Source organism: Gallus gallus, chromosome 6 (assembly GCF_016699485.2).
Source record: "Gallus gallus isolate bGalGal1 chromosome 6, bGalGal1.mat.broiler.GRCg7b, whole genome shotgun sequence".
In the NCBI taxonomy this organism is placed as follows: domain Eukaryota; kingdom Metazoa; phylum Chordata; class Aves; order Galliformes; family Phasianidae; genus Gallus; species Gallus gallus.
Window position 1 is genome coordinate 27,519,219 of NC_052537.1, and position 19,284 is coordinate 27,538,502.

The 19,284-nt window shown below is 40.3% G+C and overlaps 2 protein-coding genes and 1 long non-coding RNA gene across 12 annotated transcripts in view; 2 read left to right on the forward strand and 1 right to left on the reverse strand.

Moving 5' to 3' along the window:
• Positions 1-1,967: 1,967 nt before the first annotated feature.
• ZDHHC6 (zinc finger DHHC-type containing 6) lies at positions 1,968-12,058 on the reverse strand. 2 transcript variants are annotated; one of them, XM_015288964.4, is made up of 10 exons: positions 11,726-12,058; positions 10,310-10,401; positions 8,608-8,767; positions 7,320-7,481; positions 6,714-6,767; positions 5,178-5,345; positions 4,845-4,886; positions 4,318-4,463; positions 4,186-4,229; positions 1,968-2,547 (listed from the first exon to the last, which is right to left on the reverse strand). In XM_015288964.4, the coding sequence occupies exons 1-10, from the start codon at positions 11,972-11,974 to the stop codon at positions 2,444-2,446; spliced, it is 1,221 nt and encodes a 406-aa protein (XP_015144450.1). In that variant the 5' UTR covers positions 11,975-12,058; the 3' UTR covers positions 1,968-2,443. The 2 variants fall into 2 exon arrangements, with proteins under 2 accessions (XP_015144450.1, XP_015144449.1); XM_015288963.4 differs by lacking the exon at positions 10,310-10,401 and having other exon boundaries at positions 11,751-12,058.
• A 189-nt stretch (positions 12,059-12,247) lies between these two features.
• The window catches only part of VTI1A (vesicle transport through interaction with t-SNAREs 1A), a 249,224-nt gene continuing 242,187 nt past the window's right edge, over positions 12,248-19,284 (forward strand). For all 8 annotated transcript variants that reach the window (NM_001277400.2, NM_001277401.2, XM_015288703.4 and 5 more), the window contains exons 1-2: positions 12,248-12,419; positions 19,181-19,239. In NM_001277400.2, the coding sequence (NP_001264329.1) occupies positions 12,326-12,419; positions 19,181-19,239 (153 nt within the window). In that variant the 5' untranslated portion in view covers positions 12,248-12,325. The remainder of the gene's footprint in view (positions 12,420-19,180; positions 19,240-19,284) is intronic.
• LOC107053735 lies at positions 12,426-17,252 on the forward strand. 2 transcript variants are annotated; one of them, XR_001467276.3, is made up of 2 exons: positions 12,426-12,574; positions 14,666-17,252. It is a non-coding gene; the product is annotated as an uncharacterized LOC107053735 (long non-coding RNA). The 2 variants fall into 2 exon arrangements; XR_005861000.2 differs by having other exon boundaries at positions 12,558-13,869.

Below are 19,284 nucleotides of genomic sequence, written 5' to 3' on the forward strand. Positions count from 1 at the left end.
TCTAAGCTCAGTTCTGTTTCTAGTCTATATCCAAAGATTTTGATGTTTTCACATAACCGTTGTGTCACTTAATAGATACATTCCGCATAGTTCTTAACTTCAGAGTATAAAGACCCAGAATCTGGAACACATGTAACTAACTGTGCTGTTTCCTTAAAGCAAAGTGACTTAAAAACTGCTGATGCCTTAATCTTTTGGCTGATGCTGGACTGGTAAAAATGAAAGACGAACCAGAGAGAAGAAGAAATATAAACTTAAAATGGTTGCGGGCTCTGATGAGCAACTCAGCTGGGGGCAGTAAATCTATTGCAACTGAGATCTGTATCAGCGTGAGGCTGAATGATGTGATGCTGCCTGTTGCAGCATCCGGAAAGTACTTTGTTCATTTAATCAAATAAAACTTCCCCACCAAGATTAGTTCGGAGGTTGAAGCCCAGCACACTGCTGTGACCCTTCAACTCGCACTGTTCAGACATGAATCAGTGATTCCTTCAGCTTAAAGAGAGCTCTTCAATCCTACCTTTCCCTTTTTGAAGAGAAGTTAGAGCTATAATGAAAAAAGTGGAAAGCATTACAAAGCAAAAACACGTACTCTACAGTCCATTTTAGACTGTTTAGAATAGCGTATAGAAGACTGGAAAAATACTTCTAAGGTCATCAGGTCCAACCATCAACTCATTCTGGAGCAAATCTCCTGGGCATGCTGTGATTCAGTATGGAACAATCTTGGTGTGCAAAATTCTGCTCCAATTCCACTCTGATGCTCTTCAAGCACCAAATGACATTCAGTTCCTATTAGCAAACCAGTTTAAAACATTTCACCCCACCACTCCCAATAGCTAACATTCAACTGGGATCATTAGTGCTGTCCACTTGTTCCTATTACACTACTAACTGCTGTCAATATAGATAGCAGCTATTTTGTCATCGCATAGTCAAGATCAACAGCTCCTCAGCTGGAAGACAAGCTTATTCCCGTCATCTTTCTTTGGCTCTAGACTTCAGAGATGCATAACAGAAAATACTCCAGTTAAGACTAAGACCATATACCATGCAGTTTACAAGCCTTCATAGTAATTTCTGCTTACATTCCAAAACAGCATAGAATTTACCCATTTGCTGTATTTCCTCTCAGCTCTTGCTCACAGGGAAACTAGAAGTGTAACATATTCCTACACCACTAAGGAATAGTGCTTCTAGGAAATAATAGTGCTGTGATTTCAAGAGGGAAAAGCAACCTGCTTGCAGAGTACTGAAACTGAATGCTAGCTCCCCATTACCACAGCTCAGAAACAGCCTAAGATTATGGCTCACCACCAGCAGTAATGCACAGAAGGCTGGAAGTTAAAAAAAAAAAAAAAAAACAACAAAAAAGCCTGGCTAGTGCTAGAAGTAAACAGCCTCAGCAGCAGTACAGAGTACCAATTCTGGCTTGCCTATTATGTAGTTATTTCTGTATACACTTAATATTGTCTAGGAAATACTTATCTGCTTGAGACAACTTATGCAGGTGGAGATAACCCAGGTGTTAGTTTAGAACAATCATTTACAAAAACTCCCAACTTCTGACATGGAACCAGTCTAAGCCATGTGCTGCACTTACATTTTGAAATCTTTCAGTTGGTACAGGTAATTTTTTTTTTAAAGTCGTTCTAATAATCCATACCAGATACCACATAAAAATGCTTTAGCAAAGGTATGCATCACTTAGTGACTAAACTTGCAGAAGTTTTTCTCTCTTGGAAGTAGTGCTTCTTTTTAGTCTAAGATGGATCAGCATCTCCAGTCCCTTGGATACAAGCTCATATTTCAAAGAGAGCAGAGATCAGTTGACTTCTTCTTGTAGCAAGAGCTGTAGTCTATCCAATTTAGAAAAAAGCTTGTGAGATATTTGCATCCCAATCAGTACACCATTCCATACCTATAAACAAGTTCTTATAAGCTCTAAGAACAATTAAATGCACAAGTAAATATGAACGTATTATTTATTTGAGGTGGATAATTCACATCATTAAAAGTCACGGGTAACAAATCTTATCTTGAATTTGAATTAGAGATTTATTTTGTATTTTTAGGGGGCAGCTTCAAAGAAAGTAAAATATGAGAGATATGTATCACGCATCACAACAGATGCAGTTGTGGAAAAAAAGTAAAAGATGGTTCCTCAGAATGCAGTTTAAACAGTAGAAAGAAAAGAAACCTGACTTGGGATGAGAAAATCCATCTTGAAGGCAATCCACTGAATGGCTTCTTCAGTTATTTATTGTCAAAAAAGAATGCAAACCATGGCACAGGCATATCCAACCCTTTCAACTGTGAGGAAAAGAAAATCTTGCTCCAACATCGTCATTGCATAAGTCTAAAGTAATATACAGAAATTTTCAAGTAAAGGATTATGGTCCGAAGTAAAAAACTCCATTTCTTATTTAAAAAAATGAGAAGGCTATCTGCTCTTCTTCTCTCCATCCACTGGTTGATCCGTTTCAGAGTCATATTGGCATTTTTCCACACATTTCCTAGGGAACCAGCCTCGTTCTCTTATTCCACCTTAAGATATGAAAAGTTACATTAACTTGGAACAAAATACAACCCACTATTTAAGATAGACACAGGACTGAAAGAGACAGCAAGAAATTACCTAATTTATTGTCTGCTCCAAGGCAGCATATAAAAGTCACCCCTAACTTATTTGTCCAAGGATGCACAGAGTCTCTCCTGCTGCCTAGTCTGTTTTCATACATCTCCAGTATTTCCCAGTACTCTACTTTCCTTGCTGTTAGACAATTTTTTCCTCACATCCAATGTGAATCTTTTACAACTCCTCTTCTACACCTGAGAAACTCAGCAAGCAGCTAACAACCTGCTCTACAACAAACCTTGTCAACTGATGTCTGTTTGTACATACCCTGGCTTTCTGCTATCTCTTTTTCCTCTCCAGTTAAGGAACCTAAACTCTTTCAGCTTTTCTGTATAGGTCTAATTTTCTAGTGCTTCAAATATTCTCATTGTTTCCCACTCAACCCTCTACAGCTGATCTTCCCTTTTCTGGAGATGTACCAAGATGTTTGCTTGTGTCAGTACTTCAGCCAGATTTCTGAAAACATTAAGTGGGATGGAAGGATTACTGCATGCATTTGTGAAGCTAGGTGCTTTTTCTTTTTGCATATGTTGACTCATCCTGAGATTATGATTGCCTACTTTTCAGAACTGCTACTTAATCATTATTTTTTCCACCTTTCTTTATGAAGCTAGTTATTCCTGCCTATTTATAGCATTTTGCTACGCAGTGTTCACAAGTCTCATGATATTTTTGAAGTCCAGTGCTCCAAATGTTATTTTGAGTCCTAATCCAGACTTTCAGTACGTACAAAGTCTTTTATCCAGACTTCATTTCACATGCAAAGTTAAAAAAAAATGACTATACTTAGCACAGATATCTCCTCCTAACCTTCACAATACGAACTACTATCAAACTCATTTCATTGACATGTTTATGTTTGGTGTTTGAAAGCACTTTCAGCTCATGGAGGTATCCAGCTTCCCATGACAAACATGGATGGTTTCAACATAGTGACTGCTGGGTGCCTCTCTTTAGCCAACAAGAAACGTACATGCAGTGCATTCACGGTTGTTTGGAATAGATGATGGAAAGCAATGCTCTCTTGATGGGAAGTCTGTCAGGTATAGTTTTGTTTTTTTTTTCAGGAGAAATGTGAAAATTACCAGTTCAGTTTACCGTGATACTGTCTCTAAACAGTCCATCAAGAATCTTTACTGTCTTTGACAGCTGTGGCTGCCTAGCAATGTAAAGGCATGTCAGTGTCCTTGGAATTGATCCCAAACCCAACATCTCATTTTTCAGGCATACAAAGATTAAGCCTAACTCCTATATATACAGGGGAGATTTACATAATTCTGAACATACTTAAGAATCAATATTCAAATATCAGTATTTCTGAAAGATTCACTTAATGTTTAGCATTTATCAAAACTATCAGATCTACCAAGTGTAAACAGTAAAGACTGTGGATATGACTTTAAAGAGGGGTTAATGCTATTAAAGTAAGTCATTCTACATTTTGAGTACTGAATACATGATACTCATGTTTCTATCCAGAAGCTAGACAGCTACAAAGTTGATTTGCAACATTTTAACAGAAAAAAATGAAAATAACTGTTTCATACCATCACCAGCTGAGTTAAGAATCTTCTCACCATACATCCAGTGTCTAGGGAAGAAAGTGTAACAGGTAATTAGACATCAGAACTCATCTCAATATTGCTTTTAACAAAACAGAAAAGTGTGGAGCCACTAACTTTAGGCCTCTTGTGGCTAAAATCAGATCCCCTTTACTCAGTGCAATTCTAGGTTCTTCAGTACATGGTGTTGTGAAGAATGTTTTAACACCTTTAGTCACAGGGCAGCAGACACCACTGTAATCTTCTATGGCTCGATACCGCACCTACAAATTTGAACAGAACAAGGCAATGTATTACACCGTGGGGAGTTATGGCCTTGGTTTTGTACCAAAAGTCACTCAAAGCATCCCATTAGATTTGAGCATAAATGACCACTGATGTGAAAGAGACTTAAAATTCCCGATTAACTGCTTAACAACCAAACACAGAGTCATCCTTATTATTAGGAAACTAAAGAGCAAATGCAAAGAAAGCTAAATTTAAAGTTTAATTAAGCAGATGTTACAAAACACTTTGAGTGGAAACACAAAGCCTTTGTTAATTGCTAGGTTTAAGAATAATGAAAAGAAACAATATTAGTGATTACCTACATTTATAGGGAAATTTCTAAGTGACGTCAGATCACAAGCATCACAAGTACTTACACTTCTTACTCGCTTGTCTGCTTTCTGTTTCAGTTGCTCTATCTAAAAATGATTACAAATAAAAATTTAGTCAGTGTTTAATTTGAGAGGACTTGTGTGTATTCACCACAAAATGAAGTTAAGTACTGAAACCATTGAACAAACACAGAGAAATGTATTTAGCATTTAAAAACACTCACAAAAGCATGTTAGCCTATCAAAAATGGCAGAAAATCTGACAGAACTCCTGCTCCTTAGTCTATTCTAGTTACTTTAAAATCCGGAACATTATTGCAGAGGAAGGCAGGGGATAGTGGGGTAGATTAACCTGAGTTAGCATAGAAGATCAATTACCGTCAAACTGTATCGATGACAGCCTTCTCTCACTGGCCAGTCCAGGCCATCTCCCTCCGGAATCCCAGACCACGTAAACACTTGCTTGAAGTTCTTCCATTTGCTTCCCATATCATATGGAAAAATAAAGGTTTCATCTGTTTGGTAGTACTGAATTCTGTCTTTGGCCTGGAAATAAAGAAATACAGCACATAAAACACATCTTACAAACTATAGTTGAGCAGCAAATATTAAGAAGGCAAGGTCATCGGCCCTGTGTGGATCTATGGGCCACAAAGGTGACCATTTTGGGACAAGTATAGTGGGACAAAAATTCCCACTACACTAACCTAGACTTTTAAAACTACTCGCAACTAGATGAGACAACTGCAGCATTTAGAAGTGTTCGTAGTTTTGTTTGTTTTCCTGATATACTTACTCTGTTTAACAACAGAGTCAGTTGGCTATACTTCTGATCAATCCACTCCAAGTCTTAATTTTATTTTATGCCTTTTTAAAGGCTTATGCCTCAGTATTCCCCAGTTAGACACAAAGACTTCCACAACTCAGGGTTTTCTGCTTAACAATTACAAACAATTCAATACTTAAGAGTGTTTATCTCACCTCAAAGAACTGTATAAAGGCATGCTTTAAATATTACATTTTCTGTATTAGTGAATGCCCCATTCTTTCAGTAATAGTGACATCTAGTGGAACAATGGAAGAATTTGTTCTATGTTGCAGTAGTATCAGTTATTAAACACATATACATTGCAGTCTGTGTTGAGTCTTCAGAAAGGATATATTACTTGTCTATATTTGACAAAAATTTCTACAGATTATTCCACATTTAATTATGTAGTTGTAACAGTTTCACTGTCCAATTACTCAAAGGTCTACAGACTATGATCTAGCTAAGCTAGACTCTGTGCAAAGAGAAAACACTGCAATATCTTTGTACTCGTATATGCTCAAGATCCTACTGATAATCTGACACAGAACAAGATGAAAAGAATAGTAACAAATATTTGTTCGTAACTTGGTGGCAGCGAAGTATTTTCTTAACAGTCAACTTTTGCTTTTGCCATGCTATATTTCTTTTGAAAAACACTGTGAAATCCTCTGGTGATATCAATGAGAAATTTCAGAAGATGAGATGAGCCATCTCACTGGTTTTTCGGACCTCTGTTAAAATGAAGGAAATTCTCCCAGGTTTAATCAGAGAAGGAGGAAGTAAAGAAAATCATGAGCCAAAATAAGCCATCTAGAATGGGCAGGGAAGTTGGACGATAAAAGACACAGATGGACAAAACCATGTAGTAGAAACAATAACAGCTTAAGTTACTAATGAAAAAAAAAATCCTTATTTTCCAGGTAGATAAGCAAAGTCCCCTAAAAACAAGTGTTTTTCTAGGGTCACCCTGAATTCCTCATATTAAATGAGTGTTGAAGTGACAACTTTGGTTCAAATCTGGACAGGTGAAAGAAGAAATTAATAGATACAGAGAATAAACTTTGTTAACAACACACAACAAGGCTACTGTAATAAAAGCCTACCTTTTCTTCAATCCAGGACTCGATTGAAGTTTTGTTTGTCAAAATGACTTTCATCTAAATTAAAACAAAGTGTTAGATGAAAATAGCATTTATTTTCTGCAGAAATACATTAGCTAGGCAAAGAAAACTTGATTTAACAAGCTAGATTCAACTTTGAACAGAACGATTCCTTATAAGCTTAACTAAAACGTGAAATATTCAAAATTAATATGCAGCATAGATGTATGGTAGTGCTATCCTCCAGAATTACACACTGCGAGAGATATCATATAATATTTCGGCAATGTACCAGGCATACTTATTCCTATTTTCACAGACAAGGACAAGACTCCCCAAAATACCAAGTATTGGATATTTTGCCTTTTCCAGAACAGGATATGAGATGTACACAGTACATCTCATCTTTTTTTATTAGATTTTCACTACAAAGCTCTAAGGAGGATAAAGCAACTAGAAAATCTTGAGAAGTAACACAGCTACATAAGCTCTAAACAAGTGCTCCTATTGCAATTCTGAATTCTGTTTCTGCTCTGCAATCAATACCAGTAACAAAAGAGGTGAAAGTCACATCTTTTAACTTGTTTGTAATAGAAGCCATAAGCTTACCTGAATAATAAACAGCATACCAACGGCAATTGTTGTTCCTAATGCCAGTCCTAAGGCAAATAAAGATGCAGCAAATGCAGACAGTCCGAAGGGAATAATGGTTCGAGGGTCTCTTTTGGCTGCACTCATGTCAATTTTTACAGAACTCCACCCAAAAGATATCTGCAAAGGGAAAGCATTCTTGTTCAGGCCTGAAACATAGTAACTGATGAAACAAAACTAGTTACCTATAAGTAATCTGAATCTGAATGTATGTGCTCCACCTCTGATAGGCTTATAATGCAAGTGGAATAGATAAAATTTTGTACGTATCCACTTTTATATATTTATAATATATATATATTTATAAAACTATGTTTTATATAAATATATAAAATGTTTTCTATTGTGTATTATATATATATATATATTCAAACGATTTTTCTTGTTCTAATTTTTCCTCTTCATTCTTTGTTGAATAGAAAGCTAAATCAAAATCACTATCTTGCATATTCCACAACAAACTAGGCCTAAAATCTGCAGCAAAAATCCAGACTCTGAGTATGCTACAGAATACATTCAACAGTTTCTAAGAGAAAACATGCACAGCACAGTATCCATTTTCAATAGAAATGCTATAGGTTTTCCTCTGAAAGCTTCTGCAAGTAGCAGTTCTCACTGTTACTGCTCTGCAAATACAGCACAGAGCTGTTATCTGTTAGACTGAGTTAATGTTTTCAAGCTTTTCAATGCAACCACGAAGGTTAAAACTCAAAGCTCAAAATCTTAACCATAGATCTGGAACGAGGGATGTATTCCACAAGAAGCTTTCCTCATTGGTAGTTCAGTTCATTTTTCTACTTTTAAAATAAATTCAACATAATTTATTTGTGGCTCCCAACATATAATATATAATGTTCTCCTTGAAGAAAATGATACAATTCTAAAGAGTGGAAAGCAGAAGAAAACAAATAGCATTTAGCTTGTGGTAAAGTATAACACATGATATGTGCTACTCATCATCAGCGTTCAGTCAGTGCAAAGCTCTAGCAAACACCCTGTGGCTATGACAAGCAACTGGAGGAAAAAAAAAAGGGGGAGGTGGAGGGAGAACCAAATATTTTTTTGAATCCCTCACCTAATACTGAACATACTTCTCAAAATGCAAAGAGCAAAACAGTACACGTTGAAAGAAGAAATATGAATTCCATGCACTTCTTTTCAGGAAACCAAATTGTCCCATACTCCCAGGAATAAATAACCCATCCAACTTTAAGAACATTTCAAGCACTTAACTATGTTTTCTTACTCTGTTGTAAAGTTGAGTGTACATAGTCATTACAAATATGAAAGATGCGTGAATGCATCCTAGTGGTGCTAAGAGGAGGAACAAAGTGAAAGATGCATGATTCTGGTAACCACAACAGTTGTTGATCCAAGGACAATGGTGATCCATCTTCATGACACATCTGTGAATAATAAATGGTGATTAATATAGTGGACATATAAGATGTTTTAAAATAACCAAAGGAAAGGACAACTAACTTGCTACAACTTAACCTTCAGTCAATCCCACCAATTTCTAACAAATGAATAAAGTGTTTTGGGTTTCTTTCTTTTTTTTTTTTTTAATAATTCAAAATAGTACTTCATGCTGTAGGACAAAAGAAAGCAAAACAGAAAGTACTAGGAGGTGCCTACTCTCACCAGTTATCCCTCCTTCTCTTTATTCAAACTCACTAGTTGCTAATAAATACCATATTTCAGAGCCAACACGCAGAAGCATGGGAAGTTTAAGAGCCATGACTGTAATAATTAACTATTAATATTACTGCCAATTCTTAAAAAAATAAGCACATCAAGAAGACAAACAAAACATCAAATCTCCTTCGGGCCTCCTGGATAAAGAACACACAAAGATACACCAACAGAGGCGATTTACATTAACTACCTTGTTGCACTGCTGCAGTCTAGAAATACACACAAAGCGAGTTATTTTGGCCAGAACTGAGAGGCAATAACTTCTTAAAACATATCAGCAAAACAATCTGTAGACTGTGCTGTGGTTTCTTCTTTTAATAATTTAGTGCAATAAACTAGAACTTGCTTTTGTAAAAATAATCACAGGAATCTGCTGACATTTTCTAATATCACCTGAACACAAGGATTGTTACTCAGAGAAAGGAGCCCTATTTTAAAACTCAAGAATGATGCAGCAAATTGCAACACTGCTCTGTTTTCAGTCTCTACTTCCCGAAAGCACTGATTGGGTATCTTGTATTTATAGCAACAAGTAAATATGCACATTGCAATATTCTCTTACCACTCCTTCAGAGGAGGACCTACCCAATAAAAAGATAAATGCGCCTACAGCCTGGATTGCAGACAATTCAAGTGGTTTGCTTTTTTCGAGACACGCTAGATTCCAGTGCAGCCATTTATAATAAAAACTTAAAAACATTAGCTCAAAACAGATCTGTTGGAGGACTAACACATAAAAAGCCAAAGGCCTACCAGTTCGCTTAAATAGACCTCTCCTGAAAAAAAAAAAACCCTCAAGTGGATGGTAAGAAACAGCCCAAATTTTCCACTTAAATCAACAAGTTATTCCCATTTGGAAAGAGAGCAGAATAGGCTTTCCTGCTCACTGAACGTGAGGGTGCTTGGACTCAGAACTTAAAAGAAGGATTGAAAGATTTTTAGATATTTACACAAGCTCATCTCTCTCAAACAGTATTGACATATTTTAACCCTGCCAAGTTCCCAAGAGAAATCATTTTCAGCTAAAAAGAGAATGTTAAAGGCAGGTTATTCACTTTTCTTTAACTAAAACACAGAAAGAACACAAAGAAATCATACAACTAGAAACTGGAAGTATTTGAAGCAGTGTTCATAGTGCAATCTTTAAAATATATACAGTACAAGACCAGAATAAATTTGTTTTAACAGCTCACCACTAGCACAGCAGTTGCTTTTCGTACAGACAGAAACCAATTTTAAAGAGACTGTACCTGTTACACTTTCGACAGTGGTGTGAACGTGGTGCCTTGTAAGACTGACACACTTTACAGTACTGGAGATACATGCAATCCTGAGATTTTTCCTTTAAATAGAAGAATGGGCAAATTACACAGAATACATAATTCTGCTGACAACATACATCTTGGCACTTGTATGGCCTTGTGCATATCCGCCTCCTTCTGGCAGGGTGTGTTCCATAACCCAACCCTCCTAAGCCAAAACAAAAAATAAAAGAACTCTCTCCAGTATCAACATAACCATCACTGTTGAAAGTGCTGCTTGCTTAAACAAATAAGCAATTCAGAGAAATAGCAATTGTGCAAGCAGGGTTTCATAGTGAACACCTGAGAATATAAACCAGCATGGGGCCATTATCACTGGGAAGAAAAATGGAAAGAAAAGAAGAGTTTGTGCAGAAAGATGAGATGGACTTGGAGACAGTAAGCAGTAATAGTGGGCCAAGTGGAGTATCCCAGTATCCTACTTGGATATGCTACACTTGGACACTCTCCGCAGTGCACTTTGTTTTGAGAGAGGCTCCACAAGTAGAATAGTGATTACTACTGATTTGTGCATCATGGCCCCGAGCTCCAGCTATGGGCAGCTGTCTGAAGATGCTGAGTCTGCATTATTCTGGTCCCTGGTTACTCCTCTTCCCAGAGGTAACTGAAGCAAAGGGAACGCAAACTTCTACCTTGTCTTATAACATTGCATTCTATGTTAGGCAGGATCATAGAACAGCTGAGGTTGGAAGGTCCTCAGTCAAGGAATTCCAACTCCCTGCCATGGGCTGGGTGCCCCCCACCAGATCAGGGCCCCATCCAACCTAGCCTTGAATGCTTCCAGAGATGGGGCAGCCACGCCAGTGCCTCATCACCTTGTGAGTAAAGAATTTCTTCCTAACATCTAACCTCAATCTCCCTTCTTTTAGTTTGAAGCCTATTACTACCTGCTTGTGCAAAAAGTCAGTCCTCCTCCTGCTTACAAGCTCCCCTCAAGTACTGCAAGGCTGCACTGAGGTCTCCCCGGAGCCTTCACTCCCCCAGGCCGAACAAGCCCAGCTCCCTCAGCCTTTCTATACAGAATGGGTACTCCAGCCCTTTGATCATCCTCGTGGCCCTCCTCAGGAATGAACACCGCCGGCAGATGCGCGTGATCACTCAGCACAGCGCAGCGTGACAGCACAGAGGGGCGCAGGGCACGCCGGCAGCGCCGGAACAGCCGCGAGGAGAGCGGAGGTTCCCACGCAGGCGCGGAGCGGCCCGCAGGACAGGTGTGGGAGCCCCGCCGCCCGCCCGCAGCCCTCCGAGCCCCGCGCACTCCCAGGGCCAGGCCCGGCCCCGGCCCCCCCCGCCCCGCCGAGCCGAGCCCAGCCCAGCCCAGCCCGGGCACGAGGCCGCGCTTACCGGTGTCCACCCCAGCGGGACGTACCCGGGGCCGACAAACATGGCGTTGAAGTAGTTGTAGAGAATCATGACGGTCCAGTTGAGGAGCATGATGAAGTTGACGCTCCCCCCGGCCGTGTCCAGGGGCCAGTACCACAGCACGGCGTCCGCGATGGCGGTGGCGGAGCAGACGATCACCACGGACAGGGCCACCAGCGGCCCCCAGTGGCACAGCCGCCGCACCTCCCGCAGCCCCCCGGGGCCGCCCATGGCCGCTACCGCCGCCCGCCCGACGCCTCCTCGCCGCCGCGCATGGCTCCCTCGGCCCCTCGCCGTCCCGCCGGGAGGAACGGGAAAGGGAAGGGGAGGCGTTGGGGCCCGCCGGGCCTCGGCCCCGCCCCGAGAGGCGGTGGGGAGCGGGGCCGCCCGCCCAGCGCAGCCCGCGAGGCGGAGGCGGTCCGCGCGCTATTGGGGCCCGCTGGGAAACAGCCGGCTGAGGGGCGGGCGGTGCGCCGGAACCTGCGGCGGTGGGGACGGCTTTGCGGGGAGCAGAACGCGGAAGCGGCTTCGCGGGGAGCGGCGGAGCGCGGCGTCCCGCCGGGCCGACCCCACGGCGCGGCCATGTCGTCCGACTTCGAGAGCTACGAGCAGGACTTCGCCGTGCTGACGGCCGACATCACGGGCAGGATCGGCCGGGTGCCCAAGCTGCTCGGAGGTGAGCGGCGGGGCGGGAGCGGCGGGGCCGGGAGCTGCCGGCTGCACTGAGCCTCCCGGCGGCGGGGCGGGCCCGGCGCTGGTGGAGCCGTCTCCGAGCGGCCGTGAGCCGTGCTTCGTGCCTGCGGGGCCGGCCCTTGGTCACGGTCAGGCTGAGTAAGTGTATAGGCTGAGCTTGTGCGAGGCTTAATCCGAATCAGTGCTTTTGCTGCCTGCTGTTAGGGCGGTTGAGGCTGTGCTGACTCGCATGTAGAGAGCATTGAAGGAAATCGGTGCTTCTGTACGTCAGGGTTGATTGTCACCCGCTGTTGTACTCACGGTCTTATGCATGACGTATCCCTGCAGACATGTCTGTGAGTGTGAGGGAGAGAGCTAGAAATGAGACTCCAGCCCAGCAGCTGAATTAACACACTGAGTCGGTGCTCTGATGAGGTGCTCCTGAATGGGGCTGATGGAAGCTGAAATTGGGTTCCTCGTCTCTTCCTCACGTAGCTCACCTCAATGAAACCTCTGTATCTGGTTCACTGCCTCTGTTTCCTGTGCAGGTTTCCCAAAGTTTTAGGATGCTCAGACTGTGGGAGTGGGGGTCATACAAAGAGGGTATCGAAGGATGCATGCTAATGGTATGCTTTTCTATGGGACTAAAGAGCCGAAGTATAACTTCTTGTTTTTAGGATGGTGAAGTGATGAAATAAATTCTCTAGAGAGAATTTGAGACAGGTGGTTAACTAAAACATATAGTCTTAGTGCACTACTAAGTCAAAGGTCCATGATGCATTTTAAATGAATAAATGGGGATTTTCATAGAATCATGGAATCACCAAGGTTGGAAAAGACCTACACCATCGTTCAGTCCAACCATCCACCTATCACCAACAGTTCTTATTAAACCATGTCGGTGTTTCAGTAAACATCTGTTTGATTCTTGAATCATAGAATCATAGAATATCTTGAGTTGGAAGGGACACACAAGGATCACCAACTCCTGGCTCCACACAGCGCCATGCAAAAATGAGTCCATGTGTCTGGCATCATTGTCCAGATGCTTCTTGAACTTTGGCAAGCTTGGTTCTGGGAGGTTATATCTAATTCTATGACAAGAAGTTAGAAGGTCTTCTGATAAATTGGAAATTTGATAAATTGGGGTTCACTGACCAATCATAGGCACAGCTAAAGGATGGGAAGCTTTGCCTCCTTGTTGACTTAGCAAAGCAAAAAACAACATAAGGGTATAATTCAGTCACAATCTGCGTACTTATGAGATCACATTCCTGTGATTGTGATTTAGAACTAATGTAATTGACGTTACCTGGAAACAATATTTAACATGCAGGTAGCTTCTACAACTATCTACTGAAGAGACACAGTTAATTCTTCACTATTGTGGTGTACCTAATCTAAACAGCATTTCTTTTTCTCCTGCCTCAAAGAGTTGTTCGTGTTTAAGCAGAGTAAGTATAAGGAGCTCCTGTGAGTACAGGAAGACATCATGAATACAACAGTGCCTTCTGTTCTGAAAACTGGTGGTGCTTCAAAGACAGCTTATTGAAGAGGAATAGAGATTTAATTTCCTAGCAGTATAGATTATAGAATTCATTGGTTTCATTTTCTTAGGTGGAAGAATATTTTTCTTAGCAGTAGTAGGTTTCCATAATTCTCTCTTCAAAGTCAGCTGCCTTATACACTCCAGGGAGGCCTTGGAGCTTAAATATGAAATTAATAAAGAGCATTGTCTTCACTGGTGACACAGCTTGGAAGCAACAGGCTTCGAATTCATAATTCTTTAAGTGGCCACTGGAAATGTGGTGGGTTTTTGTTGTTGATGATGATTTGTTTGTTTGTTTTTCTTAGAATTTACTTTCCTATCAGAGGAGAAGGAATGCATGTTCCCTGTGGGAACAATAGTTTGGTACTGAGCTGAATGGCCTCAAAATAATGCAACAGCTAGTTTTTTATTTTTAAGAGCTGGCTTTTCCATGTTAGCATTTGAGGCTAGTCTTATATATCTTGGGCTGGCTTGCCTTATAACTCCTTCTTGCTTTCTACATTTGTGGATTGAGTGCTTTAATTTTCAGAACTGTTCTGTCTTTCTTCATCAAAATGTTCACTTATGACTTTAAACCAAATTGCAGTCTTAGCTAGTAGAGGCATTTTACCACCTGAGTTCGCAAAAACACAACTCTGACTATGCTGAACACTTTAAGTAGAAATATTTTAAATGCACATTTTTCCCTTGTTTCTTACTAGGAATATTTGCAAGATCAAAACTTCTTCATCACCAGAAGTTCCAGTTAGTTCTTGTGGAGATGGCTTGGAGAGCCTCAGAAAGAGGAGTATGATTCAAGGTGGGAGGGGGACGTGAGGAGAGATGCACGTGAGGTGGCATTTTTCAGCAGCAGTGATTTGAGAAAGATTGCTGATGGCCTTCTTCCTCCACGCTGGAAGAAGCAGGATGAGAAGTGTAAGGACTTGTGCTACTCCTGAATAATACAAAGAGATCTCCCGAAGTCTAGTGACAGATTTATTTCCTCCTCCTTCCTGAGATGGACCTGCTCTAAGCTTCATGTGCAGTTGAAGTGGAGAAGTACTGGTTAACTGTTTTGCTAATATTCCTGCGTTCAGTGTTGACAGGACTTGATGCTGTCTTACGTTCTAGAAGGATAATGGCTCAACAAACAATCCTGTTGTCACAGAGGCATAAATAGTTCAGCAAGAAATGTAACAAAGACGCTCTGATACTGCAGAAACAATAAGCAGCAGGGACAGTAGAACGTCTGAGGAAGAAATATCTTCTGTTGAGCCAAGCACCACCTGGAGAATTAAAGAAAATGTTTTAAATTGAGAAATGGCTTTTAAGTAGATTTTCTGTGTTGTTGCTGCAGGTCTTGGGAGAATGAAGATCATTGACTGATGTGTTCTATTAATGTTCCTCAGTGTTGTCGAGGAACATCTGTCCTGTGGTTTGACCAAGCGTTTATATCGATTTTAATTGCTTGATCTGAAAGAAAATGTTCCCGGTACAAATTGGGGTATTTAGCCTTTTTCCAGCATGGTAGCCTCTGTGTGGTGATGTTTTTTGATTGGAGGGCTGATACATAATATCTGCATCTTCTACTGAGCAGTCAAAGCACTGTACGTCAGGTTTAACTGAAGGAAGTTCTACCATTAATTTTCTGTTATATCCCTGTAGTGGAGTTTGCCGTTTCCATTTTATGGCTGGCTCTTTATGCTGTGCCTCTGGAACCCAGTCTTACAGCCCAAAGAGAAAGAAAAATCCATGTATTGTTCCAGTTGTCTTGACTGTTGCACAGTCAATTCTGGCAAAGTGGTATTAGGGTAAACCACTTCAGCCAGTGTAGTGAGATCTGCAGGTGATGTGCAAACTGCAGTTCTTTGTCACTTAGTCTCTTCCTCAGCATGTACTAATTAAAAAAAAAAAAAAGCAATTCCACAAGCATTGAAACTTCCTTCATTGTAAGCTCATGTCAGAGATGCATTACCTTTCTACACTTATAGGTTATCTGCCTTTCTGTCACAGTGCCTAATGCAAGGTCAAAACTGAAAGAACAGAGGAAAATGTAGTAAAACCTAGTACCACCCACCAAAGTGGTACAACCTGGTGCACATATACAGGATTCTTTGCAATCCTTACTCAGATTCCTTACTTTTGTTTCCATTCTTTATACTTATACTTTACTTATGTGACCAGTTAAGTTATAAAGCCAAGTGCAGCATTTTCTTAACAGTGTTCTGTCTGGCAACACAGGAACAAAAATTACATTCTGAATTTAGATATCTTTGGTGTAGTATTGCTTTTCATTTTTTTCTAGAGGATATTACCAGTTCTGAATTAAGAGCAAAGTTATGTACGTTAAAAAATACTCAGTATTTTATATGATGGAAGTTTACTAGAAGAAGTTAAGTAAGCAGATTGGAAACTACTAAAACAAAGCAGGGTAATGCACCAGTAACGTGAGAATCTTTAATTGGATCACAGCTTGTTTGTCCTGATCTGCTAGATCTGCAGCAAGCTTCCCTTACTCTGAGCTCATCTGCATACAGTCTCTGAGCACGTCTTCTTGGGGATGTCATGTCCTCCCTTTCTGTGGGCATTCTGACTGTGGAAAAACAGTGGTTGTTTCTTAAGCATAGGCATGGCATTAAGACAAACTATGTGAATGAATCCAGCTGTAGCATTTCATGCTTCTTTTGCTGGCATCAACAACAGGACTAGATGTATTGGTAGTCCTAGGTGGAAGAGTTGCTTAAGTATCTACAGAGTAGATGCAGATGATTGTATTATGCCTCTGGAGGCTGGAGAAAGAGTTGGATTTTGTTATAATCCTGGTGTTCAATGACTGATGAACATTTTGTTATAGATTCCTTGCGGTGTTCATGTACCAGCAAAGGAAAACATCACCATTGTCCAAACAGCACAGAGAATCAGAAGCTTAATACTAAAATTGCACTGATAGCAGTTGAGTTGGCACAGAAATTTGTATTTTTATGTTCAATAAATCATCTGGTGAGTGTCAATGACTGTATTGGGCTTTAATGAGCTTAGCAATAGGGTAACTGAGTATTCAGTGAAATGCTAGGTAGCTCACGTAAGTACACACAGAATTTGAACAGCATAAAATATGTTCAAAATAAGAATACTTTCCCCCCCCCCCCACTCCCCCGAAATTTAGGAATATCAAGTTGTTTAATGTGTATGAAAACTGTAATCCAGTGAAACTCAGGGTTGTACTGAAATTGCTATATTACGTTTATTTTTCTGCTGCTGTATTTGTAATTTTATTTCAGCTTCAATAAAATGGTATCGTGCCTTTTATCTCTTATGTTGTTTTTTCCTTGGTCCAGTGGCATCTTGCCTGCTTCCAGGTGAATGGAGGAACAGGTGTTTGGGGAAGCTGAGTAGGGGAATTGAAGTGTATGGACAAGGAAGCAGATTCTCTTTTGGGTTTAGTTATGGTCAGAGGATAAATGTCTAGCCATTAATTTTTCTGATTTGAGTGCTGTCATGAGAATTTGGTGGGAAATTTATGAAAGACATTGTTAGCAGAGAATGTAAAGGCTGCACAGAAATGAACATCTCCCTCACCTTCTGCTATAGCAGCATCTGCCAGACATGGCAGTGTGAGTTCAGGATTGCCAAGGAAGATGGTCTTTTTCCATGGCTTCGGGTTTGTAGAGAGGGTAACTTGATGAAATTCTGGGCTTCTTTCAAGGGTAAGAGAGAAACTCTGTTTGTGAGGATTTAAAGGTGAGCTCTAACATTTTATTTTTAAAAGGATTCAAGTGCTTCCTTCTCGTTTCCATCACTGGTATAGTTCTCATTACTCAGAAGGTATCACTGCTTGACAATATTTTGTTTGAGACATTCTGTTTAATTCTTACTGCTACAAAATATAAGCACCTTGATTTGCTCATACAGGGTATGATGAAGTCAAAGCGGAGTCTCTTTTAGCTCCTGGTGAACCTCATTGTCACTGGGCTGCATGTTTATGCAGTCCTGTCTCAGGAGTCTTTGCTAACGTTCCAACTGACTGTTCTTGAGAACTTGGGCTTTTTTGAGAGGAATTCTCCCTTAGTCAAGGACTCCAGATAATAGTCTCAATTTTGGACACTTACTCCACAATACCATAGCAGCTTCTTGGGTGATAACCCAGAGCATACGCTTTGTTCTTGAGAAGCTTCCACACACAGGATGGTGAATCCTCAGAAGATTGTTTTTCTAGTCCATACCATATCTGTTATTTGCAAAGACCTCTGCACTGTATTTTAGGTGGAAAGGTGATCCTGAGCCTGATCCTCCCTGCAGGCAGTGCTCCAGTGTATGTAACTGAAGAAGGATAGGCCATGATGTTACCCTCAGTGAATGCAGAGTATACAGGGTAAAAGAGAATTAGAAGAGATGGTAGAGACTAGTTCTGGTGGAGATGAAGATGAATGGGCCCATGCAAATGTAATGCAAAGTGTTTGTAACACTAATGAGAGGACTCAGCTGAAATTCAACTTACACTGGGATTGCTCTGTCAAAATCTCTGTAGCAAAATAGTCATTTTGGGACTAGTTCTGTTGTTTTTAAGGGCACATGTTGCTTTATGTGTCAAGATTTCTTTTACTGATTCCTGCCTTATTGCTACACATAACTTATAACAGACCATAGTATTTTTTTATTTTCAGCTTTTATTACTTAATTATGTTTTTACTGCTATTATAAGGTGGTCTTTTTTGTGATTCTTGTGACATTTCATTTTTTTCCTGTTGAAACAAAAGGACCGGGATTTTAGGCTCAGCATAAGGAGGGGATAAATAGAGACCTCATTAATTTTCAGTTCCTGGACTCATTGTAATTGGAGTGCTTGTTTTTTTTTCCAACTTCTATGTTTCTAATAAATAGGATAAATCTTTAAACCATAAATATTTATCCATTTGGCTCAAATATATGCTTTTTCACATGAACTTGTACACGCCCAGCATGTACCTGCTAATTCAGAACTCATGCACCTGGAGCAAAGGTAGCTGCTTTCAGAACTAGCAAGCACTGGATAAAAGAAGCAGAAGACTCCAAGCATTTTCCATTCTCTCTTTCTCTCTCTCTTTTTTTTATTGGCAAATGTGGCTATTGTAGTATGTGTTTATGTCACACAGTGAATCCCTTGAGTAAGTTCTAACTTGCGAGTTTATTTTGAAATAGTATATACTTTTTTGTGGCAAGACCACCATTATATTGGTATCTTCACAATTGTTTTTCAGATGAGAAGAAGCAGATGGTTGCAAATATTGAGAAGCAGCTTGAAGAAGCAAGGGAACTGGTACGTTGTGGCTTTCTGTAAGCTAACTGTAAATTGCTGGGGAAA